The sequence below is a fragment of the Schistocerca gregaria genome, chromosome 1, assembly GCF_023897955.1.
Source record: "Schistocerca gregaria isolate iqSchGreg1 chromosome 1, iqSchGreg1.2, whole genome shotgun sequence".
Taxonomy (NCBI): Eukaryota; Metazoa; Arthropoda; class Insecta; order Orthoptera; family Acrididae; genus Schistocerca; species Schistocerca gregaria.
Window position 1 is genome coordinate 933,271,109 of NC_064920.1, and position 24,504 is coordinate 933,295,612.

The window sequence follows — 24,504 nt, forward strand, 5'->3', positions numbered from 1 at the left end:
GAAGAATCGACCAACCAGTTGCAAACCAATTATTTATTTAGCTCTTACCTAGGTTTCGATTTTGCTAAAAATATCTTCTTCAGTAGGAGTGGGCCGTATTACGCCACATGGTGGTAAAGTACATTAGCTGAAGCTAATCAACATGGGATGTAACAAAGCCAACTCCTTCTGAAATAGATAGTTTTAGAAATATCGAAACCTAGATCAAGGGCTAAATAGACCTTTGACTTGTAACTTGTCGGCTGATTTTTTCACCCTCTTAAAATTTGTACACTTTCTGTTTCGCAGCCATGTTTCAGATTTTGACATTTGGATCTCATATGACGTAATTTGCGTAGCCATCGGAAGTCGTGGGTTTAAGCTATGAAACCGGTTGTGGTTCTAAATAAAGGATATTGCATGCATGTGTTTGCAGTTTACATTCCATAAGATGAATCAGCAGTTAAACGCTGAAACTATAACCTAAGTAGTATAGAATAATATTACCATTAAATATATACATTACACTGAATGAATACATCGCAATCAAGTAGGTAAACATCTGTAGCGGTGCCGAGCAGAGACACCACTATATTCCCGGAATGAGGTTTTCACTCTGCAGCGGAGTGTGCGCTGAAATTAAACTTCCTGGCAGATTAAAACTGTGTGCCAGACCGAGACTCGAACTCGGTACCTTTGCTACCCAAGCACGAATCACGACCCGCCTTAACAGCTTGAATCGTGCCAGTACCTCGCCTCCTACCTTCCAAACTTCACACAAAGTCTCCTGAGAACCATGTAGGACAAGCACTCCTGGAAGAAAGGATATGTTGAGACATAGTTTAGCCACAGCTTGGGGGAAGTTTCCAGAATGAGATTAACTGGCAGAATTGAAGCTATGAAGGTGGGACGAAAGTCGTGCTTGGGTAGCTCAGTTGGTAGAGCACTTGGCCGCCAAAGGCGAAGGACCCGAGTTCGACTCTCGGTCTGGCACCCAGTTTTAATCTTCCAGGAATTATCAACTCTGTGTTATCTTGATGGTGTTGTGTAAACTGTGGAGTGTCTTTCGGTGCAAATAAAACGTGACTACAAGTTAACATTTACGTATTCCGATTTACAGTTCAGTAGGCAGGCAATTGCTAAGTGGATGAGTGTTAGGGCATGGTTACTTGGATGTTGTCATCTCATGAACACTAAGCAGCAAGTTAACGAGAAGTGCTGGAATGTCTAATACATGGATGTCAGGTGCTAAACTGCAGTAATCATTGAACAATAAACATTGAATCGAGCACTTCGGCACAAGTACCACTGATCCTAATAACTAACTGGCTCAGAGATGGAAACCTGCAGCATGTAAGGAGACAAGTGGGAGGTAATGCTGTGAGGCTCTGTTCGCCATGACCAAATGTATTCCACTTCTTTACTAGTGATCATTGGTACTCATTCCACGCGTTTGCTTAACAATTTTTTATGGGCTTTCATCTGCATTGTCAAGTCTCTGGAATGTATTATTACATACAATGTAAAGCTCGTTGCTTCACGTAACAACAGCTAACCAATATATCTTGGTCTCTCTCTCTCTCTCTTTCTCTCTCTCTCTCTCTCTCTCTACATGTTGCCTTTTTTTTTAATGTGTAACTTGTGCCTGGCGATTGATGCCAATGTAGGAACTCGATCTTCTGTACATGATTGACAGAGCTGATTGTATCTTTCTGCTGCATATCTTCACCATCTCCTCCTTGTGTTGGTTGTAGCTGTGCTAGTGTGAACTTACGAAAAATTCTAATACCTTCTCCTTTTCTACTCTCTGACTTACCCCTACGATACCGACTTAATCCGAACTATTTCATTAATTGAAAACGTCCCTAACACACACACACACAAGCACGCACACTCAGTCACACACACACACCACACACACACATAGACACGTGAGCCTTCCATTAATATCAGAAACATCATATCGTAAGATTGTGACGACCCCTTACCGGAGCTAAGCTTCAATCCTGAAAGATAATATGACGCCCAACTAAAAAAATGAGAATTTATGAACAATATTTTAGCGGTGCAAACACGAATATCCACTAAGGCCTTCCCTCAACAGCTTCAGTGGGACTAAACTGGGCAGACATGGTCACCAATCTAACGATACTGCGTTTTCATTTGCCTGTAGTAGACAGTCAACAGTCAGCAACACAGCTTCAAAATAGTACTGTATTGGTATCCACGAAGGTAAGCCACGATATTAACAACCGCTGCATACCGCCATGTTTGACAGCTTCCTTGAGTAATACTGTCTATTGGGCACATTTCACAAATCACCGCCACATCTGTGCACTCCAGACGCATTTTTCTCAGTAACCGTCAAAACACCATACTGCCCACTCCTCGCGTGTTTGGCGCGGCTCTTTCACCTTCACAGGCATATGTTTCCTGACAAGGCTGCACCACGCCAGAAACAATGAAAGCTATGGCTACCCAATCCTCCTTGAGAGGGGGGCTGTCACTATATGTTGTCAGCAACCATCCAATATCACACGTTGTATCACTTCTCGTCACCCAGGTTCACCCTCCCAGACTTTGGGGTTCTGCTCCAAAACAGCTGCAAACGGTAAAGTAAAATCTGCCGCCCTATTCTCTTTGCATATAGGGTCCATTACATGTGTCATCAGCTCTCAAAGGTGACTATTCCCACAAGGTGCACGCTGCATGACTCAGTGTCTTTGCTGTTTAGCCACACAACTTCAAAATACAACTAAACCAATCCACAGACAACATGCACTGCTCCCTCCATGCAACCGATGCTGCACATGACAGTCCGCCGCTGCCTACAGTCCCAGCGTTCGAGATTCGGCTTGATCGCTATCCCACTCAAGACTCCATAAGGCTGCCGCACTCGTCGACTCACCGTAGCACTGTCTGAACTATTGTGATGGCTTGCAAGGCATCTGGTGCTGTACAGACACCCTCAGCCTTTGTGACCATTACCAAACGGCACACAATTACAGCACAATGCTAACGTTTACGTACTTTTAATCTAAGAAGCAGATCAGAAACATAAGATCTCCGCTGTTATGTGAATAAAGACGCGAATTATTCGAAAATTAGTGACCTACTTAAACTGGGAGCAGCCTGTCCCGTTCTTGACCTATAAGATACAGTACCTCCCATTAATATTGCTACACCAATAAGAAATGCAGATGATAAACGGGTATTCATTGGACAAATGTATTATACTGGAACTTACATGTGATTACATTTTCACGCAATTTGGGTGCATAGACCGTGAGAAATCAGTGCCCAGAACAACCACCTCTGACAGTATTAACGTTCTTGATACGCCTGGGCATTGAGTCACACAGAACTTGGATGGCGTGTACAGGTACAGCTGCCCATGCAGCTTCAACGCGATACCACAGTTCATCAAGACTACATTGGCGTATTGCGACGAGCCAGTTGCTCGACCACCATTAACCAGACGTTTTCCATTAGTGAGAGATCTGGAGAATGTGCTTGCCAGGGGAGCAGTCTAACATTTACTGTATCCAGAAAGGCCCGTACAGGACCTGCAACTGCGGTCGTGCATTATCCTGCTGAAATTTAGGGTTTCGCACGGATCGAATGAAGGGTAGAACCAAGGGTCTTAACACATCTGAAATGTACCGTCAATGCGAATAAGAGGTGAACGAGACGTGTAACCAATGGCACCCCATGCCATCACGCCGGGTGATATGCCAGTATGGCGATGATGAATACACGCTTCCAATGTGCGTTCAGCGCGATGTCGCCAAACACGGATGCGACCATCATGAAGCTGTAAACAGAACCTGGATTCATCCGAAAAAATGACGTTTTGCCTTTCGTACACCCAGGTTCATCGTTGAGTACACCATCACAGGCGCTCCTGTCTGTGATGCAGCGTCAAGGGTAACTGCAGCCATGGTCTCTGAGCTGATAGTCCATGCTGCTGCACACGTCGTCGAACTGTTCGTGCAGATGGTTGTTGTCTTGCAAACGTCGCCTTATGTTGACTCATGGATCGAGACGTGGCTGCACGATCCGTTACACCCATGCGGATAAGATGCCTGTCATTTCGACTGCTAGTGATAGGAGGCCGTTGGGATCCAGCACGGCGTTCCGTATTACTTTCCGTATTACCCTCCTGAGTCCATCGAGTCCATACGCTGCTAACAGTTATTGGATCTCAACCAACGCGAGTAGCAATGTCGCGATACGATAAACTGCAATCACGATAGGCTACAATCGAACCTTTATAAAAATCGGAAACGTGATGATACGCATTTCTCCCCCTTACTCGAGGCATCAAAACTACATTTCACCAGACAACGCCGGTCAACTGCTGTTTGTATATCGGTTGGAAACCTTCCTCATGTCAGCACATTGTAGGTGTCGCCACCGACGCCAACCTCGTGGGAATGCTCTGAATAACTAATCATTTGCATATCACAGCATCCTCTTCGTGTCGGTTAAATTTCGCGACTGTAGCACGTCATCTTCGTGGTGTATCTATTTTAATGACCAGTAGTTTAGTATTTCAAACATCCGCAATCTTGACTCTCAAGTGATGGGCGCAATTGATAAGGTAATGGACTCCTATGCAGAGAATACAAGGGTAAGGTATTGTTCCAGATATTCAGACTGAGATGTATAGTGATTTCCCGAAATCATGTAAGATGAATGCCGACATGTTTTCTATGGAATTGCTGCAGACCGTCCTTACACTAGCGGAATTCTCCTCCATATCTACTGACGTCATTAGCTATGAAATGCTGTACCTCAGTCTTCTTTCCTTCACAATATGCAGCAATAGCTGAGGTAGTAGATTCGTGTAATGATTGTAGCATGTTGTGTCAGCAACGTGGCATGATTGGCAACAAACGCTGTAGTGAATTACAATAGCCGTTGTGGCGCCTTGTTTCTAGTGTTATGCTCAATTTGGACGTCAGAGAGACTAAACACGCCAATGGTTAAACGTGCTATCTTTATTCTCGCGATAACTGTTCAACATGGTCAGATGCATACATTCGTTTTTTAGCAAATAAAACTTTCCTTTATCGGCCAATCACAGTGAAATTCACGCATGAGTAGTTGCATTATACGTTTATTTATCCCTAGTATTTTAGAATGTATCGTGGCAGTCACTGCATGAGACAATGCTGGAGTTTGTGCATCGCTTTAGTCATTTAACAATTATCTTCCATCCTTGTGTCACAGGCGGATGTGCAAGGTGGGTTCTGCTGAGAAATAACTAGCAAAAACAAGTATATTACATATATTTTAGGATACGAAATCAGTTCAAGGAAAGTGGAACGGACAATAATATCAAGCCATAAAAGGTTAAATCTTCGAGTCGATATCATAGTCAGATAGGGGAAGGAGTTTCAAGTTTCGCTGGGATTGGGTGTGAAGTTGTAAAGTTAGGGGAATGTGTTGGTAAAATCACATTTGTGTGCGATGGTTGGTAATGTCAGATACATGATTAGGTGGCTGGTGTCAGTCTTGTGGAAAGTGTCAGGTGTTCAATGTATGAGACGTTTAATGTATAAGAAAAATTAAAGTCATAAACGTATAGGTCTTAAGCGGAGAAGTGTTGACGGATATGGCAAACAAGCTGTAGTTAAACATTTTGGAAGAAGTGAAAGAATATAGGTGGACCGGAGACCCATGTGACATTGGTGTCTGTGAGTGTGTTAAAGGAATGCTAGTTGGACTAGATAATAGATTGATCACTTCACTCAACTACAGAATTTTTGTGAAGTTTCCACGTTAGTTTGTGGTTGTGGAGCTCGACAGGACAGAAATAAATGGTGAGGAGGTTATCACGAGGGCAGAGCCCTGCTTTCGTTCTACAATTTTTGCGTGTGTCTTGGAAGATTTGAAATCGAAGCGCCAATGGTTAACAGGGAGTTGAAATCGTTGCGCTTTCTGGTGGGTGCAAATGAGTCTTGGAAGGCGGACATCAAGTTGAAATGGTCTAAAGGAATAGAGGGTTTGTGCATATCGGTAGTAGAGTTAGGATTAATCCTTCAGGCATCCCCTTGTAGGAATGGAAGGTGCGGAAATAGATGCTGTTTATGGGTTACATTGAACACACAGTTGGATAGATGGAATGCAAGATGACGTTCTCAATTTATTGGGAGTGCAAAATGAGTCTAGAATTAGAGAAGTAAACAGGAATGCCAAATATGACCGTATTCCTTGCCTGCTTTGAGAAAAACAGAGAGGACAGATTTACAGTTTTTAAGTAAGCGAGGTAAGAGGTGAGTAAGGGACGCTTAATCAACGTCGGAGAATAGCGAGGAGCCGCACACTTGACTTGGATTGATAGGTGCACTTCAGGTGCGTATGGATTCTTGTAGAGCTGATAGTTTGAAATAACTTTTCCTTTAAATGGGATACAACAGACGAGCAACCACACCATCGAGAACCTCCTCTTTGCGGCAGGGTGCAGAAATCATCGTACTATACCTATGATTCTCTCCTCACTGTAGCCGGCCGGCGTGGCCGAGCGGTTCTAGGCGCTCTAGTCTGGAGCCACGCGGCCGCTACGGTCGCAGGTTCGAATCCTGCTTTGGGCATGGATGTGTGTGATGTCCTCTGGTTAGTTAAGTTTAAGTAGTTCTAAGTTCTAGTGGACTGATAACCTCAGATGTTAAGTCCCATAGTGCTCAGAGCCATGTGAACCTCTCCCCACTGTATGACACTGAGAGCTGAGATTAGCGTAGGTAATTGTGCATACGAACCATGATATGCTGAACTGATGAGCCGCGACGCTAGCGAAGCGTACGAGCGCGTCGAGATTCACGTGAGTCGCTGTTTTCCATCTTCCAAAAGGGCAACACTAATAGGTTTGCGTGGGATAAATTGACTCCATTGATATGTATATCAATGTCGGTCACTATCGAACGATATACAAATCTAGTCTGTAATCATGTGCATCCGTTTGGTTGCCTACAGAATTCTGGAGGTGAATTGTAGCTTAATAGAGATCTTTAACACTCGAACTGTGTTAGATATTTTGAGGAAGACCAAAAGAGTGCACGGGTATAATATGACGATCCTTAGTTTGATTACTCGTCATTCCTGGTAGTACCTAACGAGAGACTCAATTTATTGCTCCTAGTCTCTATTACACAGACGGCATACCACAAACATAACATACACACTAAGCCAAATACTAGACATTAAAGACTTCACGACAAACGAAATACTGAACTTGGTCACGACGGCACTACATGTTATCTGCAAGGATGGCCTCATTCTTGAAACTCTTTCCAGCCGTTATGGGCCATCATTCATTCAATTTTCAGTTTCAATTCAGTTTCAATTTACTGCCACGAATTTTTGGTCTTTTATCTAGAAACTCTAATCATATCGGACACATTAAATAGTCGTGATGACATACAATAAATGATTTTAAACATCCGGTATGAAATTATGTTAACAGCAACCACTTCTTACATTAAAGTGGAAATAAAACATAAAATTGTAAACAATAATCAGTTAAAAAACATAAAATCAATGTAAATAACTAAAGTTTTAAATGAATAACTCCCAACTTACATTATTAGATACGTTACGTGCGTCTCGGATGAACTCGAAGTTTGCCATCTAACTACAACTGTACCTACTTCTAAACTCATTGCTGTTACATTATTCTATATTGTCCTCCCTCCGGTATGTGCTTCTCTCGGTAATCCCCGAGTCTACACACACCTATGTGGGTGACCATAGTATTCTCTTTAACTTTCTTTTATTTTCTAAATGTTTCGTATTTATTTGTGTATTATATATATTCTAAAGTATTTCGTAATTAAATTTTTGTCTGCCTATCATTGTCTGTAACGAAGGAAACGCTTTTTGTGATCTGTCGACGTTATTTTACTATCCAGAGCGTCCATATGATCTTACAGAATCAAAATAATGCAGCTGCCTTTTAGATATTCTATGCGCAGTCACATTAACTGTAACCGAAAAGTTTCCTCACTTACAATTGACTGCAGACTGCAGTCAAATTGTCGGCACTCTCTCTACCTGAAAAATGGGGCAACTGAAAACGGCAAGTCCAGCGGAACCTTCCTCTTCACATGCACGGACTGATGTCTTACGACATCCCACTAGACGAAAACGTCTGAGATATGGACCGTGAGCTGTTAATATGTCCACCATACCTCTAGTAGTGGAAATGTCGCCCAATTGGAGACTGCTGCTTGGGACGATATTTAAACCCGCCTTGCAGTGCTTCCGCTGTTTCAGTCAGACTGTCATTCATGTAACTTCCAGGTTCGAAACTTTTTATCGGAAATACCATTTTCTGTGATCTCCTACACACGATCATACTGTTCAAGCCCCAACAAATACAACGCTGCCCTGTAACGTACCACGATGTCCATCGAACATACTAGCTAAAGTCGTGAGCTGTAGGAAACCTTCCATAGCTTCAATCATAATGCACCTGTCAGCGACAGCTTCTTCTAGGGATCCACCAAAGTAATTTAGTTGAACATTGTCCTCGCAAGTAATCAGCAAGACACCAGTAGCACAGTACTACAGGCGAGAGAGAGCATACTCAGGAAACAATGTCGTGATGTTTGTGCCCTCAGGAGGAGTCGTGTCCTACTCGATCCCGGAGGACACGGTGGCGGTGTCGCAGGAGCTGTCGGACGCCACGTATGACGGGGAGCACCGCGGCGGCATGCTGGTCGGCGGGCTCGGTCGCCTCGTGGACGGGCAGCTGGGCGCCGACAACTTCCGCATCGACGTCGGATACGGCAGAGGTCTGAACTCTTACTCACCAAATTTTTGTCTCCTTTTCCATCTCTACGTTACAGGTTATGGGACTCGTAAATGATAAGTGTATGCTTGTTGTCTACAATGATGAGCCAAAACATTATGACCAGTGCTCAAAAGTCAGATCGAACGATACCAGGTAGCGGTGCTGGCAGGTAACACAGTAAGGATGGTATATAAAATGAGCAGAGACAAATGGAAACTTATTCTAGCAATGCTACTATAGGGACCGGAAATGGTGAAGTACACTAACAGATACGGCTTCGACAAATGGCAGATTCTCATCGTTCGGATGCCTTGGATAAAATATTTCCCAAACAGCGAGAGTGCTGGCTGTCAGCGTCCTACCATCGTAAGCATCTGTGCAAAGTACTTGAACGTCAATAAAACCACGACTGGCGACGAGGTGTAGGACGCGCACGCCTCATCACAAGTTCTATAAAACAGAATAGGTGGCGAAATGTGGAAGATCAGGAACGGAGTATAGTGCTGGAGCAGGCACAAGTGTTTCGGAACACATTGATCGGCGAACACTGTTGAACATAGGGATATGCAGCAGGTGACTGCAGTGTGTTCTAATACGACATCAATTACGATTGCAATGCGCACGGAATCATCCAAATTCAACCGTGTATCAGGGAAAACAAGTGACTCAGTCGCACGAACATGTTTCTTGTTACACTTGGTGAATAGTCGTGTCCCGATATGCCGTCATCGAGTAGAACATCTCCTCGAAACATGCATCGTGCTACCGACGCAGGTCAGTGAGGATAGTATTTTGTTATTGGGGCTTCCACGGGAGCTGTGGTAGTAATCGATGGCAACATGATAGCTGTGGACTAGGTGAACAACAAAGCGGAACACTGCCATTGTTTCGTCCTTGATGTCTTTCCCGACAGTGAAGGTACCTTCCAGGACAATAAATCCCATGCGAAAGTAGTTTTGCGACGTGAGACTGAACTTACATTGACTTCTTGAGGGCAAAATTAGCCTGATCTGAACCAGATGGAACTTCTTGGCCACTGTCGTACACCAGATCCGCGTAATTTAAGAGATTTTCTAGACCCGAGGGTAGACATATAGTGTTACATACCTCTGGAAACTACCACTGATTTGTAGAATATACGCGTCGGAGAATCCCTGTTGTAGGGGTTAACAAGCTATTAAGTATGTGATCGGAATGTGGGTTGACACCACAGCCACTGCAAATTAAGAGAAAGATACCATTCAACAGATTTGTATTTGAAACTGTACATCATAAGCACTACTAGGCTACAGAATAACTCACTATAAATTCATATGTAACAGATGTGGATAAAACATCTTCAAACGTAAGTGGCGTTCCGTGCCTACTAGTGGATAATTGTTGAAATTCGCAAATACACGTTACAGGATCTATGTTTGACGAGGATGTATACACATCTGAGGCCCGGTGAAATGGCGCATTTACATTCATAAAATTTCCATTGCTGTTTGTCAACGTGAAGTTGCGCCGTCTAGTGCGACTTTTCACAGTCCGTGCGGTTCCCCCCCCCCCCCCCCCCCCCCCCATCGGAGGTCCGACTCCTCTCTCGGGCATAGGTGTCTGTGTTGTCTGTAGCGTAACTTAGATTAAGTAGTGTGTAGGCTTAGGCACCCATGACCTTTGCAGTTTGGTCCCATAAACACCTTACCACAAATTTCCAAATGGCTTCAGATAGTCTCCAAATAACCAAATATACCCATTTCAGTCAGTGATCGATTCAGTTGTTCCAGAGGACCCAGTCCATTCCATGTAAACACAGCCCACACCATTATGGAGCTACCACCAGCTTGCACAGTTGCTTGTTGACACTTGGATCAATGAGTTCGTGGGGTCTACGCCACATTATAACCTTACTTCAGCCGACCAGGCCACGTTTTTCAGTCGTCTAGGGTCCAGTCGATATGGTCACGAACTCAGGACAGACGCTGCTGCAGATGTCGTGCTGTTAACAACGGCACTCGGTCGGTCGTCTGTTGCTATGGCCCATTAACGCCAAATGTCACATCACTATCCTAATTGATGCGTTACTCGTACGTTCCACATCGATTATTGAGGTCAGTTCACGGAATGTAGCATGTCTGTTAGCACTGACAAACGTCGCAGCTTTTAGTCTTTTAATGAAAGCTGTTGACCACTACGCTGTCCGTGCTGAAACATAATGTCTGAAATTTTATGTTATTGGTACACTCTTGGTACTGTGGATCTAGGAATACCGAATTCCGTAACGATTTCCGCAAGGGAATTTCCCATACGTCTAGGTCCAACCACTATTCGCCCTCCAAAGTCTATTAATTCATGTCGTGCGACCATAAACATATAGGAAACCTTTTCACATGAATCACCTGAATACGAATTACAGCTCCTCCAATGCAGCGCCCTTTTAAACATTTTGTGCGCGATACTACCGCCATCCGTAAACGTGCATATCGCTATCCCGTGACTTTTGTCACCTCAGTGTATTATAACTGCTTGTACGCCATCTACTACACGGTCACCAAAACTTCACATTTTCGTGGGAGTAGAATAATGTGTGGAAACTGGATAATTTTGCACCGGTTCCCTCTCGTCTTTGTCACTAGGGAACAGCACAATAGCAGCACTCTAGTAGGCATTATGAATGCAGTGGTGATTGATTATGGTATAATGCTTGCCCTGTGAACAGAAGACGGGACTAACCTCCCCTCCCACTGCAACATGATTAAGCTCCCAGCATGTTTTGTGAAGTGAGTATTATGTGCAAAAGAACCGTACTTCTATCCTCTGTTACGCCAGCGTACCTTGGATTTCCACCCCTTCCCAGTTCTATAAAGCCCTCCAAATCCTGGAACGCCATGCGCTCCGCCTCGCCTTCCGCATCTGCCTTCCGTCCCCCACGCTCATCCTCTACGACCTCGTCCCCTTCCCCCACCTTCTCCTGTTCCTTGAACACATCCAAACACTATATATTATCTGCTGCCTTGATCCCCCTCACCCCCTGGTGTCTCCCTTCCTCTCCACCATCAACCATTTGCCACCCTCTCTCCATCTCCACACTATCCACCTCCTTTCCCAACGCAACTTGCACCATCTACCCCTCGCGGATGATGTGCTTCGCCCTGATATCTACCCTTCCTACCAACTCTAACCCCATCGTCCTGCCTCCTCTTCAGGGCTCCCTCTCCTCCCCCTTCCTCCTCCTGAGCGGCTTCCCCCTCCTATCCCCCCTCCCTCTCTTGTGCCTCCTTCCAGTGTCTCCTGCCTTGTATTCCCTCTTCATCTCCTGCCCCACGTGTCTCCTGCCTCTTAGCGTACCCACTGATGCCCCTACTCTCTTCATCCCGCCACTTCCCTTGCTGCCCCTTCTCTCCTTTTCCATCCTTTCTGACCTTTCCCTCGCAGGTCCCACCTGGCAGTTTTATTCTTCGTAATGTGTGCTCCAAGTGAGTTTTAAGTGTGTTGTTCTGGAGTGTTTTTAATACTGTGGGCGAATTTTAAACTGTGCATGCGCATTCACTGTCTTCTATATGTTTTAAGAATCGCCAACTGGTTTTTTTTAACTTTCTGATGACTTTTTTAACTGTCCTCCATGAACGTTTCCATATCAGTATTTTACCTCCATTTTCTCCCCTTACTCTGTTTTATGTTCCCCCTTTTTTATCGCCTTATGTATGTATCATTTTATTCTTGTTTTAGTTGTAGTGTCACTCGGTTGAAGAGCAGCGGATTGTGCCGCTGACAGCCCTCCCCTGCCCATATGGGGCAGCGGAATGAAACCACAATACAGAAAAAAACTGTACTTCTAAACTGCTTGAATTCCTGTCAGTGTGTCGGGGTGGATTGATAAGCATTTGTTTTGGACATAGACGTTCCACAGCTGTATAGTTCAATTTTGATTTATTACTCTAGGCCATTTTACTTTGGCAGCGACCATCTGTGACGCCGGTTCACAGTCTGATAACTTGTCTCAGAGCACAAATAACTGTCTCAAAGTGGGTTACAGCCCCAAAATTACAGGATAATCAGTAAAGTGTTGTTTAGATTAATGAGAGCATACGCAGTTTTAATTAACTTTAATGAAATTACGTTATTATTAGTGTGGCATTGCGATTACTCGAAGGTTTTTGCCAAGTCGCCCAACAACTGGAAAATATATTATGATTACAATTTTGAATGTTTCACATTAAATGTATAGGCATGATATATACGAAATGAAAAGTGGATTGAAGTGTAGGCCATTTTCCACTCAGCTCTGGCAAAACTTGAAGATGTCTGGAGATAGCCGCAACCCGAATATCAGCTAGAGATATTTACGTAAGAAGTAACGTATTACATTTCTCTCTTTCGTTTCGTTATTTACCTTGATGTGTATTCTATATAACTAATTGTATTTTCTTTATACATACATGTTGCTGAGTTATATTGTTTAGTTTAATAGCTTAATATTGCATTATTGAAGTTAAGAAAAAAACTATTGTTATGTAGACAATTTTCAATGTACTATCTACTTTAGAAACAAAGGGGGCAGGTATTATGAACGTCACAAATAAATAAATGCACTATCAACAATACAGACACTTAAATAAAATATGAAAATATGGCTGTGGAGAGTCCATTTTCTGCATAAACACTTTATCAGCTACGGTCTACTCACTAAAATTGTTCCTGAAAAGTAATCTACATGATAATGAGAAATACAGTAATAAGCCTAGTAAATATTTATGAAAGAGCAGTATGATAAATTAGGCTGTTCTAGTTGAGTTAAGTATAAGTATGATAATGCATTTGTTGATAATACAATACCATATTACGTTCACATGTTACATAGCAGCCATTAAACGGTTAATGTCACGTGTGACTTGCAGCATGCACAGAAGCTTTCCGTATTCAGACTTTTGTCTGTGGAGGGCTTGATAGCCGTCCGTATATATACCGTATCTGATTAAGCTTATGTGCAGCTTGCGGGGGTATTTAAGAACAATTTCATCGAAGTAATTGAACTGAAATGTCAAAATTTTAAACATGGCTGAAGCAGCTACTGTTAAAAATCTTCACGATAAATGACAACAGCCACACAGTTGCAGGATAAAGTTTTATTGAAGTCCTTAACCACGGTTACGGTATATCTAAATATACCATCAGCAGAATCAAAGATACACCTGAACTGGAAGACGCCTTCATTAGCGAAAAAATACTAACATAACTGAGAAAGAAGAAAAGACAAACACATACAGCGTTAACTAACCATAAAATTACCAAAAGTATTACAAGCACAAAAAATTTTAAGTCACTTAGTAAAATAACATCCTGCAGTGGAGATGTAAAAAACAATCGTGCCAAAGGCGTCACCAGTAGTTAAAATTAAAATATCACCTCCATCTGTACAGCATAATTATGAAAGATGGCTGATGCGAAAGCGGCATACTATCAGTGCTTAGCCTGTGAACTAGAGTGAAGAGGGTGTTGAAGCACTAGGACAGACAGTTCCACCGAGAGAGGGCACTTGTGGTATGGGCGAGACACTTACGCACATTAAATCCCGGGATACATACTCATGCGCGAGTGTTACTGTGTTGAGTATGACATGAAGTTATGGAATAATGGAAAACCACATGAAAGGTATATTCTTAAGACATTGGAATGATGGCTCAAGAACGTGATCTATAGACCAGTGTATGTGCAGACCATCATTAAAAGTGTAACAGACTATCATACTATTTCACTCTGCAGGTAGATGTAGTTCTTAAACACGGTGTATAATCAGCTCTTCTCCCCTTGTAGGCTAAATTCTGACAACGAACTTTCTTTCCATCACCAGAATTCCAACCGACTACTTATGAACCGAGAGCTACGAAAACTTGGAAATTTGTGGTAAGGCCTTTCGGGACCAAACTCCTGAGGTCATTGGTCCCTAAGCTTACATCCTAGTTAATCTAACTTCCACAAAGGACAACATACACACCCATGCCCGAGGGAGGACTGGAACCGAAGACGGGAAGAGCCGCGCGGATCGTGACAAGGCTTCTCAGAGTGCTCGGGAGGGATTACGACACCACTGTCGCATTTCGTTTACTGTTTGGTTTTCAGATAACATACTCATTACAGTAAAACACGAATATCTTTATCTTAAATTTGGAATACTGGTTTACAGCCAGCGGAGATAACTCCAGCAAAAGAAGTTCAAAACTGGCAACAGGAAAACAGGAGTCCAAGCTGTTGCATGCACGTAACATAGCGTCAACAAATGTGGTCATGAATTGTCATGTCTTACACTGTTACGGCCGTTATATGAGAATTACTTCACCGTGGGTGTTGGTGACCGTAAATAATGCTGGCTTTTCTCCCGTAACAGGTAACGCCTGGGTTGGCTGGACTAACGAATCTTTCCCCAGTGGCTACGTTGACCTCGTATTCGAGTTCGACCAAGTGCGTAACTTCAGCGCTGTGCAGATCTTTGCCAACAACTTCTTCCTCAGAGATGTTCAGGTTCGTATAAATATGCACGTTACTTTGCAACTAATTTTCATAGGCCCTAAGCAACTCTATCTAGATATCATTTCATGTCCCAGAATTATAAGGATCTGCAGCACAACCTATTAAAAATCAATAGTAAATTGCTATCACTATTCATTTCGAGAAGTGGAATAAGAATTTTTACTTAACTGTAGAACTGGGAATAGTACAGCTTTTGAATAAGAAAGTATTCTATGTACGACAGGCGAAAGAAAGAAAATAATAGAAATAGATTTAAGCAAGTAAGAGACCTCATTAGACAAGGTATTGATGTAGAACAGGGGGACGAAATGTTTGTGTGGAACGCAGCTCTGGACAGAAGTGAAACGTGAATGATGCGATCATCTGGTGAGGAGAAACAGTAAGAGTTTTATATGTGGCTCTACGCAAGAATGTTCATAATTGGTAAATCAGATGCAAAACGAGGAGATGCGATAGTAAATGAGCATAGATATAGGTCTACCGAAGACCGTCCGCAGAGGAGGGATAAAATTAGTAGTACATGTCATACAACAACTGAGGTTACTTAATGTAGCACTATAATGAACACTGGAGAGGGAAATCTATACCAGCACAAAAAAGCACTAAAATGCGGAACAGGCCATAGTGGATGTGAGATGTGGTAGACATGAAAATCTTAGCATAATATTATTGAAGTGCTTGCGTATTATACGATGAAGCACGGCGTCAAGCCAGTGGAAAGAATTAATGATTAAAAGAGAAGGAAAACATGATCTAAAAATATCCATCTTATCCTTTCTCTTTTCATTGTCAAGTCAGTGACGCTGGCAGTGTCACCTCCAATTTAACTAAAATTACAGATTCAGTTCCAGCTAAATAGGTAGTCTACGTCTTTCTTCCTTATGGGGAGTTCTCACCAGCGTGTTCACAGGTAGAATACTTTATATTACTACGATATCGCAGTAATGGGTGAGGGAGGAGAACTCACTTACTGAAGTCAAATGTCCACGTTCCAAGTGAATTTTATAATGTATCGCATCATATCATACATTTCTGGCACGAGGGTTCGTAAGAAAAATATGAGAAAATAACATTCCTCAACAAGTAGCCATAATTGGCTGCACAGACAAGCGTATGGAACACATTTCATCACACTCATTCCCTATAAAATGTCTCTTACGATAAAAAGGAAGATTTCGGACGCGCCGATTGCAGATGTCTTCGGGTAGTGTACCCTTTCCTTTTATGTTTCAAAGCCAGCTTCACCTCGAAGCTTCAGTAACATCCCCTCCAGGTCTAATTGCAGCTAACACCGTTTCTCTTCCCACGCGTCTTCCTGCAGGGCAAAAAAAAATATTATTTTTTCATTTGCAGCCAAATAAACGCAACAGTAGTACCTAAATTTTCTTTTAATTTCGACAAACAGTTTCTGGCCTCAAGGCCATTTTCCAGTGGCTCTCTGAACGATATTAAAAACCAAATAAAATGGAATAGATTGCAACAAAAATAATAAAAAAGTCAGATAACAAGTAACGTTGCACAATAACAAGGAAGTAACAAAAAACATTGTAAAAAACAAACATTTAAATTAAATAATATTTTTATGGCAACTCGATCACAAACATAATCAAAACAGCTTAGTAAATTAAGTAATCCAAAATTTAACAAAATAATAAATAGTACCTGAAATTACATGACCGTCGTATTAACAGTACACATACTGGTGAGATCTGTGAAATGGTACTTAAATGGGGGAGTGGCAGGCTACAATGATCCATATGATGGAAAATAAATTAATTATTTTCTCATTGTTCTACGCTAATGTCAAATTTATATTAACACCAGAGACATTAGAAAGCAGAGACTCATACTGGATCACGTTGAAATTCTTCTGTTGCAAACTAATCAGTGTGTTTCTAAAACATCCACCTGATATCACAAGAGGATACGTCCTATACGAATGAACATAGAAGTACGGATTAAATTTTAACTTTGCCTTAAGACTACAAAGTTTATATCTATAAAAAACATAAATGCGAAACCTAGGGGTGCATTTTACAGTTACATTTAACAAAAAATTTTCACTTTGCTATCAGAAGTGTTCAACGTGACCTTCAGTGGGCGCACTACAAACCAGCAGATGATTATCAAATTCGTTCCATGCTCTTGTGATCGTGTCTGCAGTTACTGCATTCACTGCTCTTTCTATACGACGTTGCAGCTGGCTCAAAATTGCTGGAAGGAGAGACGCATAGACAGTGTAGTGCCGTAATTGCGGCAAAACTCATGCCTAAATGCTTCAACTGAATTGCACGTTTTGGTATGGAGGAGCTAAACATCTTTCAATAAATGTATTAACTTCATTTCGACTCGCTTCTCATTTGTCAAGCGGGCCATGTAGTGCTACCCGGAAAATGTAAGTTACATGCACCAAGGGGAATATTTATTTTGGATGGGTAAGCTAAAATTTACTCATAGTTTCTTTTTCATCCATATAAAGGGTGTAATTTTGTGAAATATGAGAATTTTTTCGAAAAACGATGTACCTCACCTCCAGCTGTGTCCACAGCCGTATATAATCATTAATAATAACGCACGGATTACTTAGGCTATCGTACAAATAGCATAGAGAGCTGCATCAAACCAGTCTTTGGACTGAACATCACAACAACACATCGTACAAGTAGCGGATGTCCTCCTAGGATCTCGCTAAAATCTAAGTACGCAAAATAGAAATCATTTGGAAATTGCAGTTTCTAGTTTAGTGACTCCGTTATGCTCCAGTGTACAATTTTTATTGTTCTACCGTATCGAGTAACAATACACTCCTCGCTGACTCATTGCCATATGTCGTATCAAAGGTGTTCCTCTTCCCGTCGAGAACAATAGGTTGCCTCCATGTGGTACAGGTGTTCCGGCGGGCTCTGGTGTCCTTCAGCGTGGGCGGGCAGGTGTTTCCGGGCCGGCCCATCAGCTTCACGTACATGCCGGACATGGTGTTGGAGAACGCACGCTACGTCACCATCAGGCTGCATGGCCGTCTTGGCCGCTTCGTCAGACTGCGGCTCCTCTTCGCCGCCCGCTGGATCATGATCAGCGAGGTCACCTTCGATTCAGGTCAGCCTTCTGAAGTCAGTGCAATAATGCTACATTCTAGACATTAAATTTTATTACTGTTGCTTTAATCGTGACACCGCATAGGGCTCGAAACGTCGATTATTCTCGAAGGAAATATAATGCTGCCTGACAATCCACAAAATTTTTACTTCAGTGACAACGGCCACGAAGCCTGATGACTGTCTCTATCCGAAGTATGACCATGAGCTACAGGTGCACGTCCCCTGGGCATACTGTGTTGCAATGTTTCTGTTGTATAGCAATCTGTTGTCCAGAGTTCGTGATAGCACTTCACCAGTAACCTCTGTCTACATCCCAGCTGTTGTCATGAGCCAGTTCGCAAGATCCAGTATCCTATTATCATTTCGTAAAGTAAGCCTTCAGGAAGAACACATGCCTACCCTTCTTGACACACTATTTTTCCTTGGTCTATATCGTCACCACTCTTTTTGTTCTCCATGTCGCTGCACCACAGTCGAACGTAAGATTTGTTGGCATTATGCTGTCGTGTTCCTCATTCCAATATATTGATCTCTTTCCGAAGTAAGACCATGAGTTGCCGGTGCACATCCCCTAGGCATACTGTGTTGTGACGTCCAGCTGAAGAGTTCCAGTAACGTTCGGTATCTCTAACAATAATACTCCGTTTTCTTCATAGGGCAACATGCATCCGTTCAGAGAGTTGGATACGTGAGCTGTCATTTCTGGAAATGTTCTTATTAGGTCATTTATATATACGCTGTTTCATGGCGCACCTTCACTTCAGTTTCTTAAATACAGTATAATGCCAACTTTCTTCTATTTTTATCATTAGGTCAACCACGTGAACAAATGTTTTTACAGTTTTCATAGTTTCGCCCATGTAAGCAGATATAGAGGTTCATATTATGAGGTGTGGACGTCTGAATTTACTTAAACGTTTAGTAAAGTTCGTTGATTGCTTAAACCTTTTATCATAGCAATGGAAGAGCCTGCTTAGTAAATCTGATCATTTGTTTGCCTGTCTACAGACACGAATCAATTTTATGTGACGGCACTGTGTGGATGATTTGTTTATATGTTATGAGAAACCTACCCTCAAGTGGTGCTCTGTCCACCGATATGTGTCATTTTTCTGTATGACATTTCTTCTGAACACCCAGTGGTACTTACGAATAACCTGGTCTTTATACTTTTTAAGTAATTTCACTTGATTTCGAAGCCAACTGGCGTCAACCACAGTCACCTGAATATGACAACAAAATCGTCTCCCAAAGGCTACCTTCTGAGCTTAACCAATTTTATACACTACTGGCCATTAACGTTGCTACACCACGAAGATGAAGTGATACAGGCGCCAAATTTAACCGACAAGAATAAGATGCTGTGATATGCAAATGATTACCTTTTCAGAGCATTCACACAAGGCTGGCGCCTGTGGCTACACTTACAACGTGCTGACATAAGGAAATTTTCCAACCGATTTCTCATACACAAACAGCAGTTGACCGGTGTTGCCTGCTGAAACGTTGTTGTGATGCCTCGTGTAAGGAGGAGAAATGCGTACCATCACCTTTCCGACTTTGATAAAAGTCGGATTGTAGCCTATCGCGTTTGCGGTTTATCGTATTGCGACATTGCTACTCACGTTTGTTCGAAATCCAATGACTGTTAGCAGAATATGGAATCGGTGGGTTCAGGAGGGTAATACGCAACGCCGTGCTGGGTCCCAACGGCCTCGTATCACTAGCAGTCGAGATGACAGGCATCTTATCTGCATGGCTGTAGCTGATCGTGCAGCCACGTCTCGATCCCTAAGACAACAGATGGGGACGTTTGCAAGACAACAACTATCTGCACGAACAGTTCGACGACGTTAACAGCAGCATGCAGTATCAGCTTGGAAACCGTGGCTGCGGTTACCCTTGACGCTGTTCACAGACAGGAGCGCCTGCGATGGTGTACTCAACGTCGAACCTGGGTGCACGAATGGCAAAACGTCCTTTTTTTGGATGAATCCAGGTTTTGTTTACAGCATCATGATGGTAGCATCCGTGTTTGGCGACATCGCGGTGAACGTACATTGGAAGCGTGTATTCGTCATCGCCATACTGGCGTATCACCCAGCGTGATGGTATGGAGTACCATTGGTTACACGTCTCGGTCACCTGTTGTTCGCATTGACCGCACTTTGAACAGTGGACGTCACATTTAAGATGTGTTACGAACCGTGGCTCTAACCTTCATTCGATCCCTGCGAAACCCTACATTTCAGCAGGATAATGCAAGTCCGCATGTTGAAAGTACTGTACGGGCCTTTCTGGATACAGAAAATATTCGACTGCTGCCCTGGCCATCACATTCTCCGGATCTCTCACCAAGCGAAAACGTCTGGTCAATGGTGGCCGAGCAACTGGCTCGTCACAATACGCCAGTCTAGTCTTGATGAACCGTGGTACCGTGTTGAAGCTGCATGGGCAGCTGTACCTGTACACGCCATCCAAGCTCCATTTGACTCAATGCCCAGGCGTAACAAGACCGTTATTACGGCCAGAGGTTGTTGTTCTAGGCACTGATTTCTCCGGATCTATGCACCCAAATTGCGTGAAAATGTAATCACATGTCAGTTCTAGTATAATATATTTGTCCAATGAATACCCGTTTATCATCTGCATTTCTCCTTGGTGTGGCAATTTTAATGTTCAGTAGCGTATTAAAATTCACAGTGTCATGTTCAGAAATAGTGTTTCGTTGTCTCCACTGGTCTGTTCCACAGGAAGCTCAAAGTTGTAACACAACACGCACTTGCCATAATAATAAAAATAAATCCACCTGATATAATAATAAAAATAAATCCACCTGATATTGAAACACGTTGTGGAAGTAAATTAAACAGCGATTGTAAACAGCGAACATTTTTCTTCACTTTGAGAATAAAACCTTTTTCTTTTGATATGGACTGTAGTTAGAGGAAAGCGAACAACACAGCTTCTTGCACACAAAAGTAATAGGAAGTGAATAGCTGTTTTCCATTTCCAGTATTAAAAAAATGGACTTCTTTATAAACTTTTGTCTCCCCTGGAAGTAGATTGTATTATAAGATTAATTTCAAGATCTTTGCGACGTGCCGGACGTTGTGGCCGGTCGGTTCTAGGCGCTTCAGCCCGGAACTGCGTCACTGCTACTGTCGCAGGATCGAACCCTGCCTAGGGCATGGATGTGTGTGATGTCCTTAGGATAATTAGGTTTAAATAGTACTAAGCTATATGGGCTGATGACCTCATATGTTAAGTCTCATAGTGCTCAGAGCCATTCTGAACCATCTTTGTGACGTGTAACCGAGCCTAAGATCTTAAATATTTCGATGAATGTTTCCATTGATTTATGCAAAAGTTTCATCAGTAACATAGCGGTTTTGATGTGTTCTAGATTTATTAGTGAATGAATATTTTATAAGTTACTTCGTTATGCCGTACCACTGGTCATTTCTTCTTCACCTTTATCATAATAAATAGCAAAATTCATCTTTATTATAAAGCGCAACATCAGCAAGATAAATATAATTTTAATCTTTATTGTTCCTCCGTTTCCACAGTTCCTGTGTCGGGCAACTTCACCTCTGAAACTGATTCTGATGCGGAGATCATCGGGCCGGAGGAGCTTTACTACGAGGAAGAAGAAATCGTCTCTGAGCATCTCGAAACTGGTAACTGTTGATTTATGCCAAACAGAGAAATATTAGAGCACCTCCATGTTCATAACTATTTATCTGAGTCTCCAATAAAATTATTTTTATTCCTTCTAGTCCCACCTGTGGTGTAGGGATAGCGTCTTGGTTAATAGCCAAAACGTCTTGCATCCTGGGTTCGAAGCCTGCCATCGCTTATACGAGGGTTGACTGAAAAGTAATGCCTCCACCTTCATAACTCTTCAACAGTAAGAAGAATTGGTATGGCTTGTTCTGTAGCTCCTTCTCTACAGCTCCAGTTGAAGGGAAGCCTTAGCATTGTACGGAACCCTGCGCAGGCGGTCGGTCAATGCGATTTAAGCAACGTGCAGTCATTGAATTCTTGGCAGCAGAAGGTGTCACCCCAAGGGAGATTCATCAGAGACTGAAAGCCGTTTATGGTCATTGTGTTTATGTGAGTAATGTGCGTCATTGGGCGAGTAAGTTTAAAGATGTTGAGGCGGGAATATCTGAGCTGCGTGACAAACAAGGAGTTGGACGTCGGGCGACAGCAACCACCGAGCTTCACAAGCAAAATATTGACAGATTGATTTAGTACGATCGTCGTATCACTCAAAGAGAAATTACAAGCACAATCGCCATTTAACAAGTACGTGTGGGTCACTTTATTGCTTTTCTTGGCAAACCACACACTTCACTTGCCACCACAGCAGAACTTGGAGACACTGAATCTCACCACCGTACGCATCCTCCATGCAGTCCAGATTCAGTACCGTTTGACTTGCATCTATTCCTGATAATGCTTCTGATGAAGACGTTGAGAGGACTGTGAGACTGTGGTTGCGGAAACATAGTGTCGACGTCTCTCGTGAATGCTTCAGAAAACTTTTTTCATTGTTGGCAGAAGTTCATCCAATTGGCTGGTGATTATGTGGAAAAGTGAATATTGGTGATTAAAGATCACATTCTAAGGATTATTTCTGCGTTTGGTTTACTAAAATATTCCCATCCAAATCCAATTAACGAAGGTGGAGGCATTACTTTTCATTCAACCCTCGTATTTTGATTAATAATCAGCAATAACGACCGAAGGCTTCCTGCATATGAAGTCACCCTCATTCTGCAACGGACTTGTCAAAGAGGATGGAGGAGCGGGAAAAGATTCAGGGAACTATCTTGCCCTTGGGGTGGGAAACTGCCGCTGAAGACGGACAAATCAGCAATGATCAATGGCACTAGGATGCAGAAGACAATGGAAACATCTGGAATTATGACACACAACGTGTATCCACAGGACGTGTAGCCTGTAACTGAAAAAGCGTCATGATGATCTCTCCACTGGCAAAAGATTCCTGAATAATCCCCCATTCGGATCTCTAGGAGGGGACTGCCAAGGGAGAAGTGACCATGAAAAAAAGATTGAATAACGAACGAAATGATACCGTTTTACTAGTCGAGGCGTGGAATGTCTGAAGCTTTAATGTGGCTAAAAAACTGAAAATGGAGATGCAGTGACTCAGTTTAGATATAGTAGAGGTCATTGAAGTGAGATGGAAAGAAGACAAGGGTTTCTGGTCAGATAAATTTATGGCAATATTAACACCAGCAGCAGAAAATGGTATAACAGGAGTAGGGTACGATGTGAATGGGAAGGTAGGGCAGAAAGTTTGTTACTGTGAATAGTACAGTGATAGTGTTGCTCTTACCACAACCAACACCGACAACGATAATTCAGGTATACATAACAACTTCGCAAGATGATAGTGATAGAGAAAATACACTACTGGACATTGAAATAAGAACACCGTGAATTCATTGTCCCAGGAAGGGGAAACTTTATTGACACATTCCTGGGGTCAGATACATCACATGATCACACTGACAGAACCACAGGCACATAGACACAGGCAACAGAGCATGCACAATGTCGGCACTAGTACAGTGTATATACACATTTCGCAGCAATGCAGGCTGCTATTCTCCCATGGAGACGATCGTAGAGATGCTGGATGTAGTCCTGTGGAAAGGCTTGCCATGCCATTTCCACCTGGCGCCTCAGTTGGACCAGCGTTCGTGCAGGACGTGCAGACCGCGTGAGACGACGCTCAATGGGGGACAGATCCGGAGATCTTGCTGGCCAGGGTAGTTGACTTACACCTTCTAGAGCACGTTGGGTGGCACGGGATACATGCGGACGTGCATTGTCCTGTTGGAACAGCAAGTTCCCTTGCCGGTCTAGGAATGGTAGAACGATGGGTTCGATGACGGTTTGGATGTACCGTGCACTATTCAGTGTCCCCTCGACGATCACCAGAGGTGTATGGCCAGTGTAGGAGATCGCTCCCCACACCATGATGCCGGGTGTTGGCCCTGTGTGCCTCGGTCGTATGCAGTCCTGATTGCGGCGCTCACCTGCACGGCGCAAAACACGCATACGACCACCATTGGCACCAAG

General features: G+C 42.9%; 1 protein-coding gene across 1 annotated transcript in view; it reads left to right on the forward strand.

Annotated features, from left to right (window-relative positions):
- LOC126309833 (discoidin domain-containing receptor tyrosine kinase B-like) overlaps nucleotides 1-24,504 on the forward strand; it is a 271,956-nt gene that overhangs the window by 181,729 nt on the left and 65,723 nt on the right. The window contains exons 6-9 of the mRNA XM_049992104.1: nucleotides 8,604-8,777; nucleotides 15,144-15,277; nucleotides 18,175-18,382; nucleotides 21,957-22,067. Coding sequence (XP_049848061.1) covers nucleotides 8,604-8,777; nucleotides 15,144-15,277; nucleotides 18,175-18,382; nucleotides 21,957-22,067 — 627 coding nt within the window. The remainder of the gene's footprint in view (nucleotides 1-8,603; nucleotides 8,778-15,143; nucleotides 15,278-18,174; nucleotides 18,383-21,956; nucleotides 22,068-24,504) is intronic.